This window comes from Schistocerca americana, chromosome 6 (genome assembly GCF_021461395.2).
Source record: "Schistocerca americana isolate TAMUIC-IGC-003095 chromosome 6, iqSchAmer2.1, whole genome shotgun sequence".
Lineage (NCBI taxonomy): Eukaryota > Metazoa > Arthropoda > Insecta > Orthoptera > Acrididae > Schistocerca > Schistocerca americana.
Window position 1 is genome coordinate 154,436,179 of NC_060124.1, and position 22,440 is coordinate 154,458,618.

General features: G+C 38.9%; 1 protein-coding gene across 1 annotated transcript in view; it reads right to left on the bottom strand.

The window, feature by feature from the left end:
* The window catches only part of LOC124620018, a gene marked incomplete at its 5' end in the record, with an annotated part of 235,959 nt that overhangs the window by 111,102 nt on the left and 102,417 nt on the right, over window positions 1-22,440 (bottom strand). The window contains 2 exons of the mRNA XM_047146685.1: window positions 13,223-13,428; window positions 19,849-20,147. Coding sequence (XP_047002641.1) covers window positions 13,223-13,428; window positions 19,849-20,147 — 505 coding nt within the window. The remainder of the gene's footprint in view (window positions 1-13,222; window positions 13,429-19,848; window positions 20,148-22,440) is intronic.

Genomic DNA, 22,440 nt, shown 5'->3' on the forward strand with positions numbered 1-22,440 from the left:
TTTAATTTAGCATTTAAAGTTTAACTCTGTGCAACCAATTTAGCATTTAACTGCAGACTCTGAGCATTTAAGGCTTCATTTAATTGAGTTTTGATTACATTTACCAACTCAGACCAGTCTGGCCCTTCTTTATTAATTTTCTTCGCCATGACTGGATCTAAAATTTCCCCAACTTACTGTTTGTTATCCATATTTTTACAAGCTTTAGACCTTGTGAGCATTTAAAAATTAACTTTAAGCATAATCATTACGTTAATAAAGTTCACTCAATAGTTTGTATCAGCTCCCACTAAGGTACTAAGGTTTTGTTTTGCGCTCACCCAGCGTAGACTTGTCGTATTGTAGGTGAGCAGATGTGACGGCAGGTCAGCACCGGTGAATAGCAGCTGGTGCCGGCGATGTCGGATGTAGGCTGGTTTCCACGTCTGCGTTCCCGTGATGTGTGTGAGAGCTGTATACTCCCTGCACCCGATCTTCTTAGTCGTAGCATTCTAGACATATCTCTTTATAGTCTTAATACGTCAAGATTTTCTCTCCGATTTTTAACACTGTGACTTTCTGACTTCTTCTCCTTTTTTACATTCACAAATTTTCTCCATCTGATCCTTTGGGCTTAATTCAATTTCTTGGAATGATTCTTTTGTCTCATTATGCTCAGTTGCTATGGCAACACGATGTCTTCTTATCTCATTTTTGTCTCAAAATTCCTGTTTTCTTCTGTCCTTTCACACCGGTCGCCATGTTCTAACGTTTTTGTGATGACTTTTATAATAGGCCATCTCCTCTAAAACTGTGCTCTTTCAGCAACACCGTCAGTATATTTGGACTCTATGTGCAATAACAAATTCGTACTTTCAATATAAACATTAGACTTCCTGTAAGTCACTCTTATCATCTCACATTAGAAACAGGCTTAAGTACATTTAGCAAAGAGTTGGCTTAACAATCATAACTCTATTACAAACAAATCGTAAAATACGTCTTGCCTTCAACAAGCCCAAGATAAGAGTTCTTTTTTAGGCTTCAGAGTCTCAATTGTTCTTGCTATTTATAGCAATGGTCACTGATATGATTAGCACAGAATAACCTAGAAGTTCCGTGGTTCTTCGGTATACTTTCACTAGAACTTCCATTGATCACCCGACAAGTACCGGTCGGTACCGTTTGTCTGCTGCGTCTACCTTCTGTTTGCGACTGATTTCACACTTGCACACACAAACTTGTGGTGCCCAGTAGGTAGAATTCTAGCATACCACTCTCACATCTAAAAAATTGTGTGTTTGAGATGGTAGAAGGCTGAGTGGTTTTAGAATTTATGCAGAAATTCTCGAAACACTACAATGACTAGCAGTCATTCCTTGTGAGGTGACACAGCTATCACCTGGATGGATTTATTTTGATAGTAGGATGGATTTATTTTGATAGTAGGTTGGTGGTAATAATGTTCTGGTGGATCAGTGTAAAAAAGGCTCAATAATAAAAGAAACTTTTAATGTCATTAAAGGGCTGAGAGACTGTTTCAGTATATCACCCACCTTTTTGAATTTACATGTAGAACTAGCTCTCCAAAGATGGTAGAACAGCTGTGAGGAAATGGGAATTTATTGTTAATGATATACAGGTGTCTTTTTAAGTTTAGCTGATGATCAGTCGATTCTGTCACACATTGAATATGATCTTGTGTTAATGGTACAATGTTTATGTCAGGAATGTGACAAATGGAGACCATAAATGAGTGCAAAAAAAGCTGAATACCTGATAGTGAATAGTGATACTAGACATGAAGTACACATTAATGATGGAGCAGTTAGACAGGTAAAAAATTTCAGTATATATAGTCATGTATTAACAAAAGTGAATTGGGTAATCATCATCATCTTGGACAGTTTCCAGCCTCTGGCCGGGTCTGTATGGAACGTAGGCCTCTCCATCGTCTTCTGTCTTGCCACCATCTCTTCGTCTTCACCTTGGTCCAGTTTTCTCCTTTCTTCTGGATGCATCCTTCTACTCCTTTCAGCCATCTGTCTCTTGGTCTTCCTCTTGGTCTCTTTCCTTCCAATTTCATCTCATGTATGCTCCTGGGTATCCTCTTCTCCTTCATTCTCTTAATGTGCCCATACCATTTCAGCCTCGATTTCTCTATCTCATCCTGTAATGGTTACACCTTCATTAACCCTCTGATACTCTCATTTCTTAACCTGTCTATCTTTGTCACTCCAATACTGTTTCTCAAGAATTTCAACTCACTAGCTTGTACTTTGCTTTTCTCTCTTCCTTTCATAACCCAGGTTTCTAGTGCATATGAGAGAATTGGGACATAGTATGACCGGCATATAACCTTTTCACTGATTTGGGGTACATCCTTGCTCCATATCAAGCTTCTGACACTCTTCATCTACATCTACATCTACACCTACATACATACTCTGCAATCCACCATACGGTGCGTGGCGGAGGGTACCTCGTACCACAACTAGCATCTTCTCTTCCTGTTCCACTCCCAAACAGAACGAGAGAAAAATGACTGCCTATATGCCTCTGTACGAGCAATAATCTCTCTTATCTTATCTTTGTGGTCTTTCCGTGAAATATAAGTTGGCAGCAGTAAAATTGCACAGCAGTCAGCCTCAAATACTGGTTCTCTAAATTTCCTCAGTAGCGATTCACGAAAAGAACGCCTGCTTTCCTCTAGAGACTCCCACCCAAGTTCCTGAAGCATTTCCGTAACATTTGCATGGTGATCAAACCTACCAGTAACAAATCTAGCAGCCCGCCTCTGAATTGCTTCTATGTCCTCCCTCAATCTGACCTGATAGGGATCCCAAACGCTCGAGCAGTACTCGAGAATAGGTCGTATTAGTGTTTTATAAGCCGTCTCCTTTACAGATGAACCACATCTTCCCAAAATTCTACCAATGAACCGAAGACGACTATCCGCCTTCCCCACAACTGCCATTACATGCTTGTCCCACTTCATATCACTCTTCAATGTTACGCCCAAATATTTAATCGACGTGACTGTGTCAAGCGCTACACTACTAATGGAGTATTCAAACATTACGGGATTCTTTTTCCTATTCATCTGCATTAATTTACATTTAACTTTATTTAGAATTAGCTGCCATTCTTTACACCAATCACAAATCCTGTCCAAGTCATCTTGTATCCTCCGACAGTCACTCAACGACGACACCTTCCCGTACACCACAGCATCATCAGCAAATAGCCACACATTGCTATCCACCCTATCCAAAAGATCATTTATGTAGATAGAAAACAACAGTGGACCTACCACACTTCCCTGGGGCGCTCCAGATGATACCCTCACCTTCGATGAACGCTCACCATCGAAGACAACGTACTGGGTTCTCTTCCGAAATTCTTCTGCTTTTCTCCCCTGCTCGTTTATTTCTCTGTCTTTTTTCCATCTTCCTGTATCAGGCTTCCTAGGTGCTTGAAACTCTCCACTCACCTCCATCGTTCCCCACCAATTGTTATTCCAGTTGTTCCTCTCTCCTTCTTTCTTGTTGTGATAATCATCTCACTCTTACTTATACTAAATTTCTCCCACAAGTCCAACCCCTTGCCCAAGTCATGGGAGATGGGCAACGGCATGATGTAGGGGATTGCCTGTAGGAGCAAGGTACAGTGGGGACTGTGTGTGCCCCGGGACTGCTACGGTAGCTGTGAAGGTCCTAAAGGAACCCTGAAAAGTGACGGCTAACACGGCTCTGGTGAAGGTACAATAGGCCCAGCAATCCATTAGTGGATTATGATTTCTGCTTTCAAAAATAGAATGGTCCTCGGAAAGGACAGATTTAATCGACGACAAACTGGCTATAAACAAGGTCTAAGATTTGGAACATTAAATAGACCAACATTGACTGGAAAAGTGGAGGAGATGGTAGGCATGATGGAAAGAAGGAAGTCTGACGTATTGGGGTAAGCTGAAATGAGATGGAAAGGAGAAGGAAGGAGAGAACTGAGGAAAGGTTACAGAATGTATTGGAGTGGAAATGAGGAGGGAAGGAGATATGGAGTCAGAATAGTAGTAAGAGATGGATTAAAAGAGAAAGTGAAGAGAATAAGTGACAGGATGATGAACACCAAAATATCACTCAAGGGGACGACCATAGAGGTAATACAAGTATATGCACCACAGGTGGGCTGCACTTCTGAGGAGAAGTGAGAGTTTGAAGAGGAAATGCAGAAGCAGATGGGAAGGAAGAATATGATAGTAACGGGGGATTTAAATGCACACAATGGAAGAGAAAGATAAGGCTGCAAAAGTGTGCTTGGACCAGGGGGTTCTGGCTGCCAAAATGAGGAAGGTGAAAGGCTACTGGAGATCTGTCAAAAGAATGGCTTGCTGGTTAGGAAATTTTGGTTCAGGAAAAGGGAGAGTCAGAAGATTACTTGGTACAGTCAAGACTTATAGAGGAGGTCAATAGTTGATAGTTGACTACTTCTTGTACGATAGTGAGATGAATAGGAACATCGTTGACATTAAGGTAATACCATCAGAGGCCTTGGATAGCGACCAACGTTTGCTGGTAATGAACCTGAGAGGGACTAAGGATAATAAAGGTACAGAAAACCAGGAAAGGCATATAAGGGTATGGAAGCTGAAGGAGGAAGAAAACAGGCTACAGTAACTACAAGTAGTGAAGGAAAGCATCCCAAAGGATGAACCAAAAACAGTAGAAGAGGAATGGGGTAGATTCGAGGGAACGTTAGTAAGTGCAGGTGAAGCAATATGTGGGAGGACAAGCAACAAAAAGAGATGGAAAGAAACATCCTAGTGGAATGATAAAACAAAGGATATAATTCAGAAGAAGAATAGAGCCTTTAGGGTATGATTCCAGAAGAGAACAGTAGAGACAAAAGAAGAGTATCAGGCAAGAAAGAAAGAAGCAAAAAGAGTGGTGGTGGAGGAAAGAAGAAAATGGATAGAACAGTGGACTAGAATGATGGAGGAGGATAGTGAAGGTTTAAAAAAGGTGTTATATGGGATGATTAAAAGTAAGAGGAAGAACAGTATGACAGATTATGCTCAAATGGTGAACAAAAGTGGACAAGATGTAGAGAATAAGGAGGAACTCAAGAATATGTGGGAAGAGTATTTTGAAGAGCCCCTGAACCTGGATGGAGACCTGGATGAGGAGGAACAAGGCGAGGAGAAAAAAAAGAGGAGGAACAGCAAATAGAAAAAGACCTTACATGGGGAGAAGTGGTAGAGGCATTGGGCAAGATGAAGGGAAAGAAGTCACCAGGTCTGGATGAGCTAAGTGTAGAAATCGTGAGAGCAGCAGGAGAGGTGGGGATACAATGGCTATATCGAGTAATGAAAATTGTGTGGGGACAGAAGATGATCCCAGAAGACTGGAAGAGAGGAATAATTGTCCTGATCTTTAAGAAGGGAAATAGAAAAGAGTGCAACAACTATTGGGGGATAACACTGATGAGTCATTGTGCAAAGATTTTTGAGAAAATTTTGGAAGCATGAATTCGGGTGAAATTAGAAGGAAGAATGAGAGAAGAGTAACATGGCTTCAGAACAAAAAGGTCCATGATGGATCTAATTTTTGCTGTAAGACAACTGCGGGAACAGCACTATGAATATGGAATAGCTATCTACTAATGATAGTGTAAGTAGAAGCAAAGTATGGAAAGCCCTGGAGAACAAATGAGGAGCAAAACAGATTACTTAGAGGATAAGGGAACTGTGAGGTGTGAAAGTGGGAGGAGAGAGATCAGTTTGAATTGAACAGAAGAATGGCTTGAGGCAGGGAAGTGCACTTACACCATTACTCTTCATTGTAGTGATGGATGATATAACGGGTACAGTAGCACATGTAATTGGTGAAAGGAAGATTGAAACCATGGTGTTTGCAGGTGATCTGATGATTTGGGGTCATAAGGAGGAGAACGTACAAGAGCAGCTGGACGTATGGAAATGAACAGTACAACTGAGTAATATGAAAGTAAAATACACAAAACACCAAGCATTAACAGGATGTATGAATTCATTTTGGTGGGGTAAGAATACTTCTAACAACAGCAACAAAAGAGTGGGTACACTAATAGTTGAATCTTTGCTATGATATGAATCAGAATTATGGATTTTAAATGCTGACCTCAGAAGAAGACATTGCTGTAGAGGAGGATTACTTATGAATACCAGTAAGTGGTATACAGTAGGCATTTGTTGAGAATGCCTGATTAACAGTGGCCAAAGAAAATTTTTAAATGGAAACTATCTGACAGAAGCAAATGCAGCAGACCAGTGACATTCTTGGAAAGAACACAACAACAAAATAATGGAACATCACATTGTATGCAGAGAGGATGCTCTAAATAGAGATGTTTGGCAGAAAGTATCAGGTACACAGCAAAAATGTTATAATTAGTTGACCCTGTATTAACTACTCCTGTAATAATAATAATATATCAAGAAATCTAAATCATGTACGAAAAATTCTTATAGGGGAGATTCCACACCATAGTATTTTTATACCATTTATCAACCAGCTGTATTCCTGAATACCACAATCAGTAATCATATTATGAGAAGGAAAGTTGCTACCACCATATAGAGGCGATGCTGAATCACAGATAGCCACAAAAAAAGACTTTCACACTTAAAGCTTTCGGCCAATGGCCTCTGTCGACAATAGACACACATACGCACACACACACACACCCATGCGAACGCTACTCACAGACATGACTGCAGTATTTTTTCTCTCCAATTCTGCTACTTCCCCCCCCCCCCTCTCCCCACCTCTCCCCTGCCCGCCATCTAATCTGCAGCAATTCACTGACCCCCTCCCCAAACAAGCCTCCTCCTTACCCCCACCCAGTCGCCCCTCTCATCATGCACTGGTGCTGCTGCTTGCAGTGTGGTTTCAGTTGCCTGAGACTGCAATCGTGGGTGTGAGAGTAGCATTTGCGCACGCGCGCACGTGTGTGTGTGTGTGTGTGTGTGTGTGTGTGTGTGTGTGTGTGTGGTGTGTGTGTGTGTGTGTGTGTGTGTGTGTGCGTGCATGTGTGCGTGCGTAAGTGTGTGTATTGTTGACGAAGGCCATTGCCCAAAAGCTTTAAGTGAGAAAGTCTTTTTGTTGTGGTTATCTGCGACTCAGCAAATCCATTGTATGGTGAGTAGCAACTTTCCTTCTCATTTATTGTTACATTCCATCCTGGATTTTCCATTGTTTGGCAATCAGTAATAACTCACAGGTTACATCATGGGAGGTTTGGAAAATTAGTGACTTCCAAAATAAAATAATACAAAACTTTTACTTGGCTTTATTCAATACATATTTCCTTGAGCACCCAAATGTCTACAGAAGCCCATCAAGGAAAAAATTTAGGAATGTGGAATGAAACAAAATATACATTACTAAAAGTGCAGCAACTCTTAGAAACTTAATCTGTACATTCTACTATCAATACCTATTGCAGTGTCATTGATCACTGACCACAACAAATTGACAGTCAACCCAGAGATTCTGCACACCCAAGCAGCATCATCAGGAAGAAGCAGTAAGCCATGTCTCCTGTAGTTATGAGGCACCACTGCCACATCATGCTCCTCAAATACTGCCACATAGGACCAGAGCAGCCAGTTGTGTTCTGTCTACAACTTACGAAAAAGTAGCTTTTGTGTGAGTTTGTGTAATCCATTTTTTTGTTTGTTTTTGCGTCTTTGAGAGCGTTTTTCCCTGGGGAAGTAAGGGCGTATCAAGATGAAGTTGATATCACACCTACAGTTCCATCTTGAATGCAGTCAGTCACTGAAGTTCTATTTCCACCTCCAGAGGACAGTGTCATCATATCATCCCTCAGTTAAGCCTAGTTTTGTCTTAAATGTACAGTGTGCTGATAGGCATCAACAGACATGTATTCACTGTAGCTGCAATAAACATTCAGAGTTCCTAATATACAGACAGGTAATTTAGCGCAGCTCACGTCTACAGCTGCCTCATGCGTATTTGAACAGGGAGTCACTCAGTTGCATAATTAATTCCAGACATGTTCACACAGCCACAGCAGTGGAGAACTAAACATAAGTGATTTTTTGCATCACTAAAGGATACTGCAATTTGACTGTTCATGTAACTGACTGTTTTATCTGTTCACTTGAACATGTGTTCAAAGTAGAACACAACATAATGGTGAATCAGCTGGCACTCTCTAGTCACTCTCTGTGGCAATTTGATTCTAATTAATTGTTCTTGCAGGGGACAACATACTGATCAGTTGTTGCAAATGATGCAAGGATTGTTAGCGGTGCCACAACCGCCGCCCCTGCCTGTCCAAGTGCAACCAACACAAAAAGTGGCTCAAGCCTGACTTTCAAGAGTTTGTGGAGCAAGACAAATACTGGGCAGAATATGTGGCCTAGCTTACTGCATATTTCTACACCTACAATGACACAGATAACCAGCACATTTATCATTTCTTGTCCATGGTAGGCACAGAACTGTACAGGTTTGCTGTAAAACTTTTTACTAAGCTTTGTCCTGACGACCTAAACTGTCTGATCATTTTGAAGCACAGGTCCACGTGGCAGCTACAAGGTATAAATTCTTTCAGCTCAAACAGCTGCCGGAAAAGTCATACAAATAATGGGTCACAGAACTACTTGGGTTGACAAGACAGTGTCAGTTTAAGGGCTAATCTGCTTTATGTTATAGTGGTGTCACACTTCATAATGCAATAACACGTAACATTTCTGATGCTCGCATTTGAGACTTCATTCTCAAGCATCCAACACAGACCTGAAGACAGTGTTGACTATAATTTAGTCATAGGACATAGTTGATGTCACTGAACGTAATTTGCAAGTTCTGCCCATTTCTATTGAAAAGAGTGAGGAAGTTTCACTGCCCACACCATTCAGGTCAACCATCCTGACATCTCAGTTTCACATTAAAAGGCCTTTTTGTCGAGGCCCAGTGCAGCCCACACAGATGTTGAAGTCTTGCCACGTTGTCAAGTGTCTGTGCTGGCAGGCTAAGTGTCATCTGTGGCAAAGAAAGCCATGCACAAAGAGTGTGTCTGCAGCAATCTAGTGTAGGAAAGTTTTCTAACTCGATGTCAGATCTATTTCACATGATGTGTATGCTGTTTCTGCTGCACCTGTGCAAGCATATAATTTCTTAGCTCAATCTGACTGCCAGGACAAACCCCCTGAAGTAATAAACAGGCAATCAAACAAATTGTTCACTCACTTGCATGTGGTGAACACAAATGTGAAATTTAATTTAGGTACTGGAACAGCAGTTACTGCTCAACCTGAAATGCGGGATGAATCCCATGCTCTGGTTTAGTGCTACTATTAATCTGTGATGCCTGTAAGTAACAGTTGCTGATTATTCTGGAAGCAAATGTGGTTGTTGTACAAGCAATCAAACACAAGTTTTTCAGCAAGTTTAATTAAAAGGGGCAAATCAGAATCAGTTCAATACTGGGCGTGAGATGAGCTGACATGGATAGTGTCATCGGCAGTTGCGAATGATTCTGGACTGATCTGAATCAGGTGCTGGCGGAGGGTCTCAGTGACTTGCATGAGCACAAGGCAAAGGATCACAGCCCTGGAAGAGGCAAACAAAAATAACAACAGAATACCCTTAGGAGGACACACCTCCACATTGGGAAGGTGAACTGTTCCTACCAGTACCTTCCAGTAAAGACAAAATAGTTTTGTCAGCAAACAACTACGATAAAGCAGAAGGCAGCAATTATATAAAATCATAATTCTGAGATTCAAGTGCTAGGGAGTCCATAAGGATAAGTTAAAGTTCAGCATGTTCAGTTTTAGGGGGAAGATGGTGGCAAATGTCACAGTGGTCCAAAAAGGGTGGCAGGAATGCTATTGTTAGGACTTGGGAATTGTAGCTGTGAACGGGATGGATGGACATCAGTGTTGTTAGTCCAAATCTTGTAAATAAGCTTTGTGTTTTCTGCAAACAAAGCCAGAGTATGTGTGGTAACTTGCACATAGATTGCGCAATTTTATAAGAGTGAATTACAATTTGATTTGGACTGTGACAATGGCAGAGGCATAGACAAATGTAGTTTACTTAGCAAAGCTTATTCTGTTCAACAATACGGACATGGTCAGACATGGAAAGTCAGCTGCTGCATTTGCTCGTGCTGCTGTACTTATGTGAACAATAAAAGATCAATGACAGCCTATTGGTTACGACTGCTATGAATGAGAATTGTGTGGCTTTAGTGGGGCAGACTTGTGTAGTTCTGTATCGTTCCTTTGGAAAAGACCCTGGAACTGTGTATGGAAGAGCTGCTTGGCAAGAAGAACACTATACTCATAAGCGCACAATAGGGATTAGACTAATTATGACAAGATCAGCACAAATCTGAACCAGACAGGAGGTTGCATCAATTGCGTTAAGTGTTGCACACAGGTGGATAACTTCATGGTCACCCATCATAGGGGATTCTGACTCGCACAGTACAGAAGTGGTGGTGTTTGTGCAACTTTGTAAGAGCATTTTATAGAGGCTAACATGCCTTAAGAACACACTTCATTTCATAAGAACTTAGTTACTTTTTTTAGTGGTGGCAAACCTTCACTTCCACGCATTAACCTTAAGTTATTGTAGTGGTACAGAATTCATAGGGTGTCGAACACTGTATGAGTGGCTTGCACTGCTGGTAAAGCCAGGTAGGTTACAGGTTGAGAAAGTGCAGAGACTGACTTCACTGCTAATGTGCAAGTGAATCACTGACAGGACCCACCATACAATCTATTGCCTGCCATACCAATCATTCAGGGTGGTCCCGATGCATCACTATGTAGGGATTTTCAGTTGAAGCTTCTCCTGTTGGGATGCCAATGTTAGTTCTTATTTTGTTTTCAGCCAACCAGGAGGAGTAGGATGTTTTCCTTCAGAGAGCAGGCTGTGATGAAGTGTTACAAACCATGCTACTTACGAACGGGTAGTTAGCCCGCAGCTTCACCAGCCAAGTGCCACATTGTCAGGTTTCAATGGACAAATTTTTCCTGTTTTAGGTGTTTGTACTTTGCCTGTCACTTTCTGTGTTTCTACAAAGACAGTTTTGTTTCATGAACTGTGTTCTCATGATTGTACAAACATTTTTGGTATGGACAGTTTTGAAATGTTCAAGGAAATGTTCTGCAAATCACTTCAGCTATGCTGCTTCCCAGCATCAGTGCTTTGATGGTAGTTTGGGTAAGGCGCAGAGTTTTGAGACCCACAATATATTAAAAGATGATGCACAGTTAAATTTTTTTGTGCACATCCTATCCCACATACTTTACAGGACTGGGCAGCAGCAGAGCTGCAGTGGTTGCAGGATTTGATGTGATTAAAGCAGAGTCTGCCGGCCAATGGGCACCCTCCTCAATTATTCTTTTGAAGCCATCAGGTAAGTTAAGAGTTTGAGCAGATTCCGAAGTGACCGGTAATCTTCAAACTATGATTGATTCCTTCCCTTTAGCTCCTGGGAAGACTTACTGGACAGGTTGCTGAGGCCAAAATGCAGAAGTGGATGGAGTGCATTGATTCTCAGAGGCGGACACATCAGGTGAAGCAAAATCCTGTGATGATGGCTATGCAGTAGCTCTTCTGGTGACTTACCATCCATGGGCAAGGATCAGTATAATGATAAAAACACCTTGAGGGCCTACTCCCATGTGTGGGTTGGCTAATAACTGGTCTATCTGGGATTTGGAGATCCTGATAAACTATTCTACCTCACCATTAAACTGGGGATGGAAAGGGCACTATGAGAATATGGTTGATACCATTAGTGAATTTTTACTTGAAAACTAGTATGTAAACTGACTCATTCCACACCATTTCAATAAAAGAATCATTCAAATGTGCTACTACAGAACACATAACTAACTGTTTCCTTTATGAGTAATCAAGAGGGGCATCAGTGCTCTGGATAGAGATGTGGTGCAGACATCTCGCTGTTGGTATTCTTGTGCAGCAATTTGTGAAAGTAGAAGAAAATCAAGATTCAAGCAGTGATTAAGTACTACTTAAAGAAATGCACGAAAGAAAATGAAATTCATGCCAATTTTCAGAAAACGTTGAGAGACTCTGCTCCTTCATATTCAAGTGTTGTCAAGTGAACAAACATGTCCAAATACAGCTGGAATAAGTTAGAAGATGCAACATGTAATGGTCAGCCAAGATGTGCAACTACCCCAGAAATTACTGCAAAAGTGAACAAAATAGTCAACTGAGAAATTCTGAAGCTGTAAGGATGTCATCTGAGTGGGCTGATTACAATTTAACAATGTAATTGGACATGGAAAATTATCTGCTAGATGGATATCATGATTCTTAATTCAGGATCAGAAGTGCATCAGAATAGAAATGTCCAAACAATGTCCGAATGGTTGACCTGTTTTCAGAGCAACCAGCAAGATATTTTGGTCTAGTTTGTGACCACATATGAAACTTGGGTCCACTAATATATACAGAGACAAACCAACAGTCAAACCAGTAGTAAAATGTTGATTCACCACCACCAAAAAAAGTGAAGGCAATATCGTTGGCTGGAAAGGTCATGTCATTAATTTTATGGGCTGCAAAAGGGATTCTGTTGATAGATTATCTTCCCATAGGTCAAACAACTATGGGATGTTTGGCAAGGAAGAAAGTCATCTTTCATCATAACAAGTGTCATTTCCCCAGCAAAAATACTTGAACTATGTTAAGAACTGTTGCAACAATCACCTTATATGCTCAAAACTTTCCTAAGTGGATAGAGATTGCCTTCAAACAAAGAACTGACAGATAAAACTGATGGGTATTTTGCAAGTATTAAGGAATCTAATTTTTCAAACAGGAGCAAGGCATTATAAAATAACTGGACCAAGTGTATTATGTACAGAGGGACTACATTAAAAAGTTTCACTGGGCTAAGTCATTTCTTTTTGTTCCAATCTGAGAACTTTCCAAACTACCGTCGTACAATGAACATTGCTATTTGTCCAGCAGCGAACAGGAGTTTTCAATTTCTGATTCTATATAAAAGGGTAATTTATAGGAGGGCAATATTTTTGTTGCCAACTTTTTTTATTTAAGTGCAGGTGTACACCACTGTAAAAATGATTTTGTGCCAAACTTTGCATGAGCAGTATAACAGCATCACTTTGTGAAAAGCAATTCAGTAATAATAATACATGAAAGACTGAATGACACAAAATTCTTACCTTTTGTGCCCTTGACCCTATCCCTTGTTCGGGGGCGGCCTTTCTTTTTAATTCGAGGACTGGTGTTTTTATTTTTCGTCATCAGTTGAAGTCCCTGCTTTGATTGGTGTCCTTTCAGCAGAGCACGTTTTAATCTTCTTAGTGTGTGTTCTTTATCTGTTCTTTTCAATGTTTCACTATATTCAGCCACTGATTTTAGACCCAATCTGAAATATTTAGTTACTAGGGAAATATTTCAAATATTACATAGAACAAAATTTTCTATTTCTACAAGTTTACTGAATAGTGTAGAGAGTCATGAGCTTATCATTCATTTTAAGTGATAAAATTCTGAATAGAATTTTTTGAAAAATTGCAATTGAAAATAATTTCACAATGGAAGAATATTAGCAAAAACACATATTAATATTCTAATAATTAAAAGTATGAAAGGAAAATCCAGTCAAGAAAATTACTAAAAAGCTACCAACACTAACCTTCAGGAGACAACTTACAAAAACTGCTGATTGATACATGTAAATGGAAAAGTGTCATACTAGCTAGCTTTTGAAAGTAATAGTTCCTTTCTCAAGGAGGAGAGAGGTCTATGTCAGGGAAAACTGAAAGAAAGGATAGATCACTCAGACTCAAGGATTAGAGGCACTCTCCTGCTGTTAGAATGCTGATAGACCTCACTGAAATTGGGGACTGTGTGACTTCCATTTCTTCTCAATGTTCTACAACCTATCTTTCTCTCTCCTCCCAGAATCAGAAACTCTTAGTTCGAAAAGCTACTTAGTGTGTCATTTTTATATTTACACAAGTCTACAAGCAATACCTATCATTTCATTTCCAATACACAAGTGTAGGCCAAAATTCTGTTTCATTATTTATTATAATTAAGAATGACGTTCACAGCAAGTAACTTTTCAGGGTGTATACGTGGACAAGGAAAAAAAATTCCCGGATTTAAAAATACACTTTCTCCTGGGTGAAAACATGCGTTTTCCGTGTTAAGTGACAGTATATTTTCCCTTATCAATCCTTTGAATGGTTATGGTTTTATACAAGGGCGTAGAATTTACTGGCACTTTGGAAAACGAGACTCAGGGGAGAAGACACGTTTTAAAAATATCTTTGATGTGCAGCAACATGTACGCTGTGTATTTTCGTATTACAAAAGTATACATTGGAATTCCACCAAACACCACATGTTACTTTCCGAATCATTGCCGGTCAGGGTGGCCGAGCAGTTCTAAGTGCTACAGTCTGGAACTGCGCGACCGCTACGGTCGCAGGTTCGAATCCTGCCTCGGGCATGGATGTGTGTGATGTCCTTAGATTTAAGTAGTTCTAAGTTCTAGGGGACTGATGACTTCAGAAGTTAAGTCCAATAGTGCTCAGAGCCATTGGAACCATTTTGAACCGAATCATTGAAATCAAGATTCCGATGCGTGTTTGTAAGCCAGTCATAGCTCATGTCACGTGATCTTTCCAACCGATGGCAGTGGATATTCAGAGCATAGGACACGTCAGCCAACAGCAACATCACTGTTAAGTAGCATGAACACACAAACAGGGAAAGTTAATAGTTTAAATTAATATACATAGTGTTGCTACAATAAAAGTAACGCTTTCACGTATAATATTGGTCTCTAAGGTTAATAAGCTGCAAGAGAAGCTAAGCTTTCGTATATATTGTTGATCTTTTTTGTGCGTCTTACACTTAGAATATACCACACAGATGTGCCAGTAAAATTTTTAATAATGACATAAATGTCTGATCTTCAGGGTTCGAAATTCTTCTAAATGGCTTGTCATCAAAGAGTTGATTTTTAAATGAGAGTCAAACGCTCTGTGATTTAATAAATTCATGGTACATTCTCGCACATGCCTCAACTTACGTAAAAGGATATTTACTTTGAAAGTAATGCTTTTCAAACCACCATTCCCAATATTTTCCTGCAACCTGTTAGAAATAGGCTCGTTTCAGCAGTTGCCAGAGAGCACAGATAACAGACGTAGGAAGCCCGTATGTACGTACTTGTAAAGTATTAAAAGATCATACATTATGTCATAAAAGAAACAAGACATCAGAAGATACTCCAAGAGCATCGGAATTTCGTGAACCATACTAAAATGTGCACATTTAAAGTGCATACTTAAAGTGCACATTCGTATGTCCAGATTCCCAATGAAGTAGACCTCGACCTGATATTAAGCCTTTCAGTGTGGTTTTCGGGATCTAAATTTTCTTGGGGCACCAGTACTGTATTATATCACGTTTGGTTCTTTATTATGGCAAAATGCCATATGTGCTACAAGATGAAAACTTGCACTTGAAATGCAGCGAACAGTTGAAACTAGCCAGTACTGTGGAATTAAACATTTCGTTTCAAATACATTGACTGCCTCTGCAGGCAAAGTTTATAAAAGTCAAATTTCTTTAGCAAACAGACAAAAATAACTTCAGTGTTCTGCAAGGTGATAAATGCTTGACTGTCAGAAAAGTGGAAATAAAATAACATCTGAAACTAATGACCTATTACAGCCTTCCATAATTATGTGAATGCATTTTAATTCACTTGATAGCTCCCGGCCACAAATATCCGTTTTGTTTTCATTTGACGTGAGAGTAAACAAGGGGGAAACAGCAAAATCACTAAAGTAAACACGGGTCACGTGAAGACTACCCACTATAACTCAGACTGCTCTGCGCATCAGCCCCAGATCTACGATAATTGAGAACTGGGTCAATACTAAAAAAATCGAATTTTCAAAAATATGATCATCTTGTAGCGCATATCTTACTGAAAAGTCTGAAACATAAAACACATGTGTTCGAGGAAATGAGGGCATATTATTTGGTCTTAAGTGTGCCAAACTGCAGTGCGACGCCTCTTCGTAAAGCATTCTTCTACCGCACGTCACTGTATTTCACTCTGTGGAATTGAAATGTGTATATTTTGTAATGGATGCCATCAAACTATATTCAGGACAGTGGAAATTTAAATGTCCTATGGTGCCTCTCCTGCTCCCAGTCGGCCGGTTTGACAGCCTGCCTCTTTACTAAAAAAATCTCGCAATTAATAGCGAATGGGATTATTTGTAATCGGGAGAACAAGAACTCTTCAGAAAATTTGCACTCTTTATTGCCTATTAGCTAATAACTTGCTGTTTTGTGTGATATAAAATTAAATATAAGATACATAAAACCAATAAAGACAAGAGATAAGCAAGAAATTACACATTTCTTCAATCCTTAGCTCCTAGCATTTTTTCTCTCTCTAATCTTGCTACTGCTTTACATGGCGTGCTTTCCTTTCTGCGAAAGAATCTATTACCTCATCAAAATTCGTCAAATGTCTTGCTACATGAAAAATCGAAATGTCTTTATCTAATACTGAAAAAGCTGTTAACACAAATAATACCCAAGCAAGACATGTAGTTTCTCGATCTGGTTAAATCCATTTTGTCACTGTCTGCTAGATAAAACAAAATAGGCCTTTCTGATGTTGCAGCAATTTTGTAACACACACCAAATAAACAAGACTGTTATGGCACAAATAGCCATTTTTATAACAAGGCATAATATAATTCATGAAGTACCAATATCAAATGCCTATTAGGCCTACTACAAGCAAAAAGCTTTCTGTTAGGAAATAGTTTCATATTTCATTCATACGCATCAGTTTCTCAAGCACGAGATCGAAAAGTAATATTAAGAAATTTTTGTATAAATTTGGAATCGTCTTACTCTTCCATAATTTGTGTGATGTCCCCATTTCTTCTCCTTCCTCGTTCTAACAAACAATCTTGTCATCACCAATTCTGTAGCTATTCCTGCCATTGTCAAAATTTTTTCGCCGATTAACTTCACTAACCCTGCCAGAATCACAGATTTAGTTATCCCGCGATTATTTTCCGGTTAGGCGCTATTACGTGTTCGTACAACACATTTCCCGCGTTACTTCCAAAATAGAACTTAAGCGGCTGCTAGCGAGGGACTGTACAACTGGTCCTTACTAGTATCGCAATCAGACCTAAAATTTTCTGTCAACATTTCATTTTCTGGGATACACCGAGAAGATAACACGTAATCTTTCTCATCAGCTATTCCTGTCATTCTGGTAGTCTGAATTTATAGATTTCGCTAGTAATTATAACAACACTGATCATTCACAAATCCAATCAACCACATAATCAGACAGCGATTGGCTTTCATCCATTCGGCTTTACTTCGCTCAGCTCGTATAGCCCTGTCCCCTTTTGTCGGCTGAAAGTTTGTTTATAGATGCGAGGAGGATTCTCCTGAGAGACATTACACATTCAAAAATCATCTTATGATTCATTCAGAAATCAACTTAAAATGTGTTCAAAGATGTTCAAAAGCTAACAGGGAAGTGTTTCAAAATCATATGAATAATCAATAGACAAACGTGCACTGGATGGTAGGTGCTTTGTGAAACAAGTTCTTTTCCTCAAGAATATGAATTTAGCACCCCCTTTTCCTGGTAGCATCTAGATGCTTGCTGTGACTGCTTGCACGGGCAACAGCCACATTCTTGTAGCCAGAAGCGGGAGAATCTACAACTCAAATGCGACTCAACTGCGCATGCGCACGAGCTCGCTCATAACTCTAAAACGAATCTAATGTAAACAGTTGTGACTTCACGCTCATCGGAGGCAATTTGTTTTTATGAAGCATTGCATAGTCTTCCTAAAGCCTTTGACATATTTTGCTGTTGGCAGATACTTGTATGAGCACTGTGTGTCGTCGTTGTATATGGAGCATTTCATTTGAAATTTGTTTTTGTTTTTTTTTTCTCTTGTTTATGTTTTATTTTGAAGTGTTATTTTGCAGTAGTGGGATACAGTAATATCCTTTGTTAGAGTATCGGTTCTTACCAGTCAAAATTACAAAAATTTAACTGAAAACTAAAACAATGAAAAATTCCCAGAATTCTAAAAAATTCCCGCGTATTTCCCGGTTTTCTCCTGGATGAAAAAAATTCCCGCATTTTTCCCGGATCTCCTGGTTGTCCAGGGTGCATACACCCTGCTTTTTGGCAATGAGTTTAGTGAATGTGAAACAGATACTAATTCATGAAATTTTAAACATGTTTATATTTTTATATTCATCTAACTCTACTATTTGTATCAACTATGAGCTATTACCATTAAACACGTTGTTGTTATGGATTCTAAGGAAATGTCAACAGATGTTTAATTAGTCTATTGTGTAACATATGTCACAAAAACCTCACGAATCTAGAAACTACATATCATCATCGATTCCCGTCACTCTTGGCGGAATACCAGATAATGTCCAGTCAGGTAAAAGGTTTCCAGCTGAATCTGGTATCACTAATTTCCTATGCCTCTTACCTAACTCTTCTCTTGCAGGGATTACTTGGTATTCAGTTCTTTGTCTTATCTGATGCACACCAGTGCAGAGTGTCCTTCTGATTGATTTTAATTAATTACTTTTGTGTTTTTCCTAACCACCTCCATCTGTATTTCTTTCGAGACAGGTTGTCTTCCACTGCACTTGATCAGAAACTATGATTGGGTCTACAAAGATTAAAACAATAATTAAAAAATATTCGTTTAACCTGAAGGTGTTGGGAGATATGTTTGCTATACTTGGAAATGCTATACAGCAAATGAGAGGTCACAAGTTACTAGTGACAATTCTGATTTACATTCTGCTCAGGATCATATCTTGATTTAAAAAGTCAAATCATTGCAATGATAAAAATTACATATTGGAGGCTAATATGCACCACATTTGTAATGGATGTGATACTACTTCTGTAGTAATCAGTACACTCACATAATTGCCAATTCTGGTAGATGAACATCAACTGTGTAACATAATCAGAAAAGTAAGCTTGTTCTGGAAAGTTGCAACACATTCACTTATAATGTAAGGCACTGATTTGCAGTTGTTTGAAGTGTGAACAGAAAAACACATTGTGTTTTGCAAATAATATATACTGCCTACCTGTAACCCTAGACACTGAAATAGTCTAAAGGGGAGTTCATTGTAACTGTATCTCTGTGACTTCATCTGAAGCTCTGAGAGTTCTTCCTCACTATGGGATTTATGTAATATTATGTGTGATATAATTCATAAACACATAATTATTTAAAGCTGACTGCAGTATTTTAATAATATGTGATGCAATGAGATGATCGAATACTACAACTTTCTATTTATTTCACTACAACTTCTAAAGAACCATTATTTAATAATAAACGCTCAATATAAGATCTTTAATACTGAATTATCATTGGATTTTAGTATAGAAGTTTTCTCCATTGGTATCAGAGTACAGGATTTATCTTGAAAGCACCTTGTTCATGTTACAAATTTTAGCAACTTCCAACATTAATTATTACCCTAATTCAATTTTTTTACACTATTCATTTTAATTTTTACTTCTTGTCTCCCTTGGAACAAAAAATAAAAGGATTGTCATGGAGCCTTTACATTATCTCATTTAACTTCAGAAAATAAGAATTACATTGTCATTGTAATTCAAAACTTGAAATGATTGTATGTAGGTAAGTAAGCTATAAGTCACACATTCTAATTCAAATTTAGATTTCATCTCAAGGCTCTAAACAATAGTGAAAAATACCTTCCAGCAGCAGAATAATCATCCATAATGTTTTGTGAATCAGTTAGATACTTTTCACTCTTCTTATTTTGTTGGATATTATGACCCTTATGATGTATTATCCACCCAATAGCATCATTATCAGGATCTTTGTACACTGGTGAATTGAATCTGAATGATGTCTTCTGGTACCTTACTTCAGGGTGAAAGCTTTTTCTTTGGCCAGCTTCATGAATAACAACTGGTTTGTGCTGCCCACCAAAAATCCTTCCTTGAGGGATTTGAGGTTGTTGCTGATCCACTTCTGATGACACGTTAATCTGCATCCACAAAAAAATTTGATATTTTTAAACCTGACAATGAAAAACAAGACACTATCAAACAGGTTTATGTTCTTTTATCAATTATGACAAGCTATTTATGCTATTACTCTACAGTCACAAATAGATTTTATGTAAAATGAGCGCCAGAGTGTTACCAAACTGCAACCATTAATCTTTTAGTCATAAACACATTACCCTATAGAGGGTGATTCAGCTGCCCATACCCATGGGTTTTATGTCTTTAAATACCACATGCAAGATTTTCATATTCTCTCGCATGCTAAGAGCCAACTGTTAGTTCAATAGAAAAAAATTAACAGTATCTCTTTGTAGGAAATTTAATGCAGTTAAATTTTGTACTGGGATATGTTTCTACTGGAGTTTGTAGTTTTCAAATTATTCAAGAAAAATGTATGAAAGCGACCTCCAAATGAGTTTTTCTTGAAGAACTCAAAAACCTTGGGCTCCAGCGAAAATGTATCCTGGTACAAAATTTAACTGTACATTAAATTTCCTTCCAAAGTGTCTGGTAATTTTTTGTGTAGGACTAAAATTTTGCACATTGCTAGGGAGAGAATATGAAAATCTCATGTGTGGTTTTTGAAGGAGCGTGCTGCATAAAACCTATCAGCAGGGGCAGCCGAGTCACCCTGTATACAGTTGAATGCAGCACTTTTAGTGAAGTAACATTAAATCATGTGCAATTACAGTTATTTGCTGTTTCATTTGCTGGTATCCTGACTCAAATAGTGAATGCTGCTACTCAGAAATTTGCAAGAAAGAATTTATATTAGATTATAAAGTTCCATGCAAAGCAGAATTTTCTTCTGATTTTGAAATATTCGCTAAAGCTCTGGCAAGAACAGACTCAGTGCAGTGGACTTCTTTATTGGACTCTAATGTAATGAACGTGCCCACACCCAGCAGCAGCCTGCGAACTCCTCTCTACATCACATTGTTCAAAAACACTGCTTCAATGGTTTCTGTTACTCTATAGCTGTTTTACTTTGCATGCATCCTTTGAGTACCCTTAGCATAAAGCAGAATGCCACCAATGTTGCCATAAAGAGCATATTGCAGAGGTGTGGCAAAGTGCTGCAAGTGTCAGGCGACATACTTTGCCATTTCAGAATAGTAATATTACAGACAGTGATCAGGTACTAGCACATATGAAGATACTGTTACATGGAGATTACAGGAAGTGCCATTGATATTTCTCTTTAACACTGGGGCATTAGTCTTGATCATAAACTAATCCACATATTTAAGTTTTGGTGTTTCACCACTGGAGAATGTGCAATCAAAATTATGGACATATGGCTGACATGTGATCCCACTGTTAAGCTAAATGCAACTTCCCAACAGATGTAATCACGTTATACAGACAGTGTCTTTCCTGATGGATGCAGACCTGTCTGAGGAAAACATTTTTGGATGGGATGCATTCCCCGCATTTGAGTTCTCAATTCAGTATTTGGTGCATTCTACCCTTGGTGTCATGTGAAGCAGTAGACTCCAACCACTCTCAATTTGAACCATTGTTTGAGTGGGAGTTAATGAAGTCTTTGAACTTTCACACCTACGTAGAACTGACAGCTTTGGTGGGCCACAGTTCTTTGAAGTGCATCAAAATCTGCTGTCACTCTGGGATGGAGTTACGTACTCATTGTCATGCCCCAATGAGCTCTTTTCTAAATTATCTGTAAAGGGGGGGGGGGGGACTTTTTTGAAATTTAATCTTGTAGAAGATTATTTTCAGCTTCCATTAGATGATGATTCCAGAAAAGTTTTGATGTTGAATATACACTTTGGCCTATACAAATACAGTAGATTACATTTGGAGTCATTAGTATGCTGGCCAAATTTCAAAGGTTTTTGGAACAGGTCATTACAGGAATTACTACTGTGTGAATTACTTCTGTGACATTTTGGTAACATGATTTACTAATGAAGAACATTTACATAATATGTGTATCATTTTCAAAACCCTTGCCAACAAAACCTTCAAGTGTAATTTTCCCAAATTTTCTTTTTTTCAGCCATTTGTTATGTACCTTAACTACGTTCTTTGTAAAGAGTACCTTCAGCCCATTCAAAAGTATGTTGTAGCAATATATAAAATGCCAGGTCAAAAGTCAGTGAAATACCTCACTTGGTTCTCTTTTATTGGTTGGATGCTTTTCAGAAGGACTTTCAAACCTTGAAACAATGCATTCAGTCTGCAACCTGTTTAATCACATACTGGTCTCACTTATCATTAATTTTGGCTGCGGTTGCCTCATTGCATGCA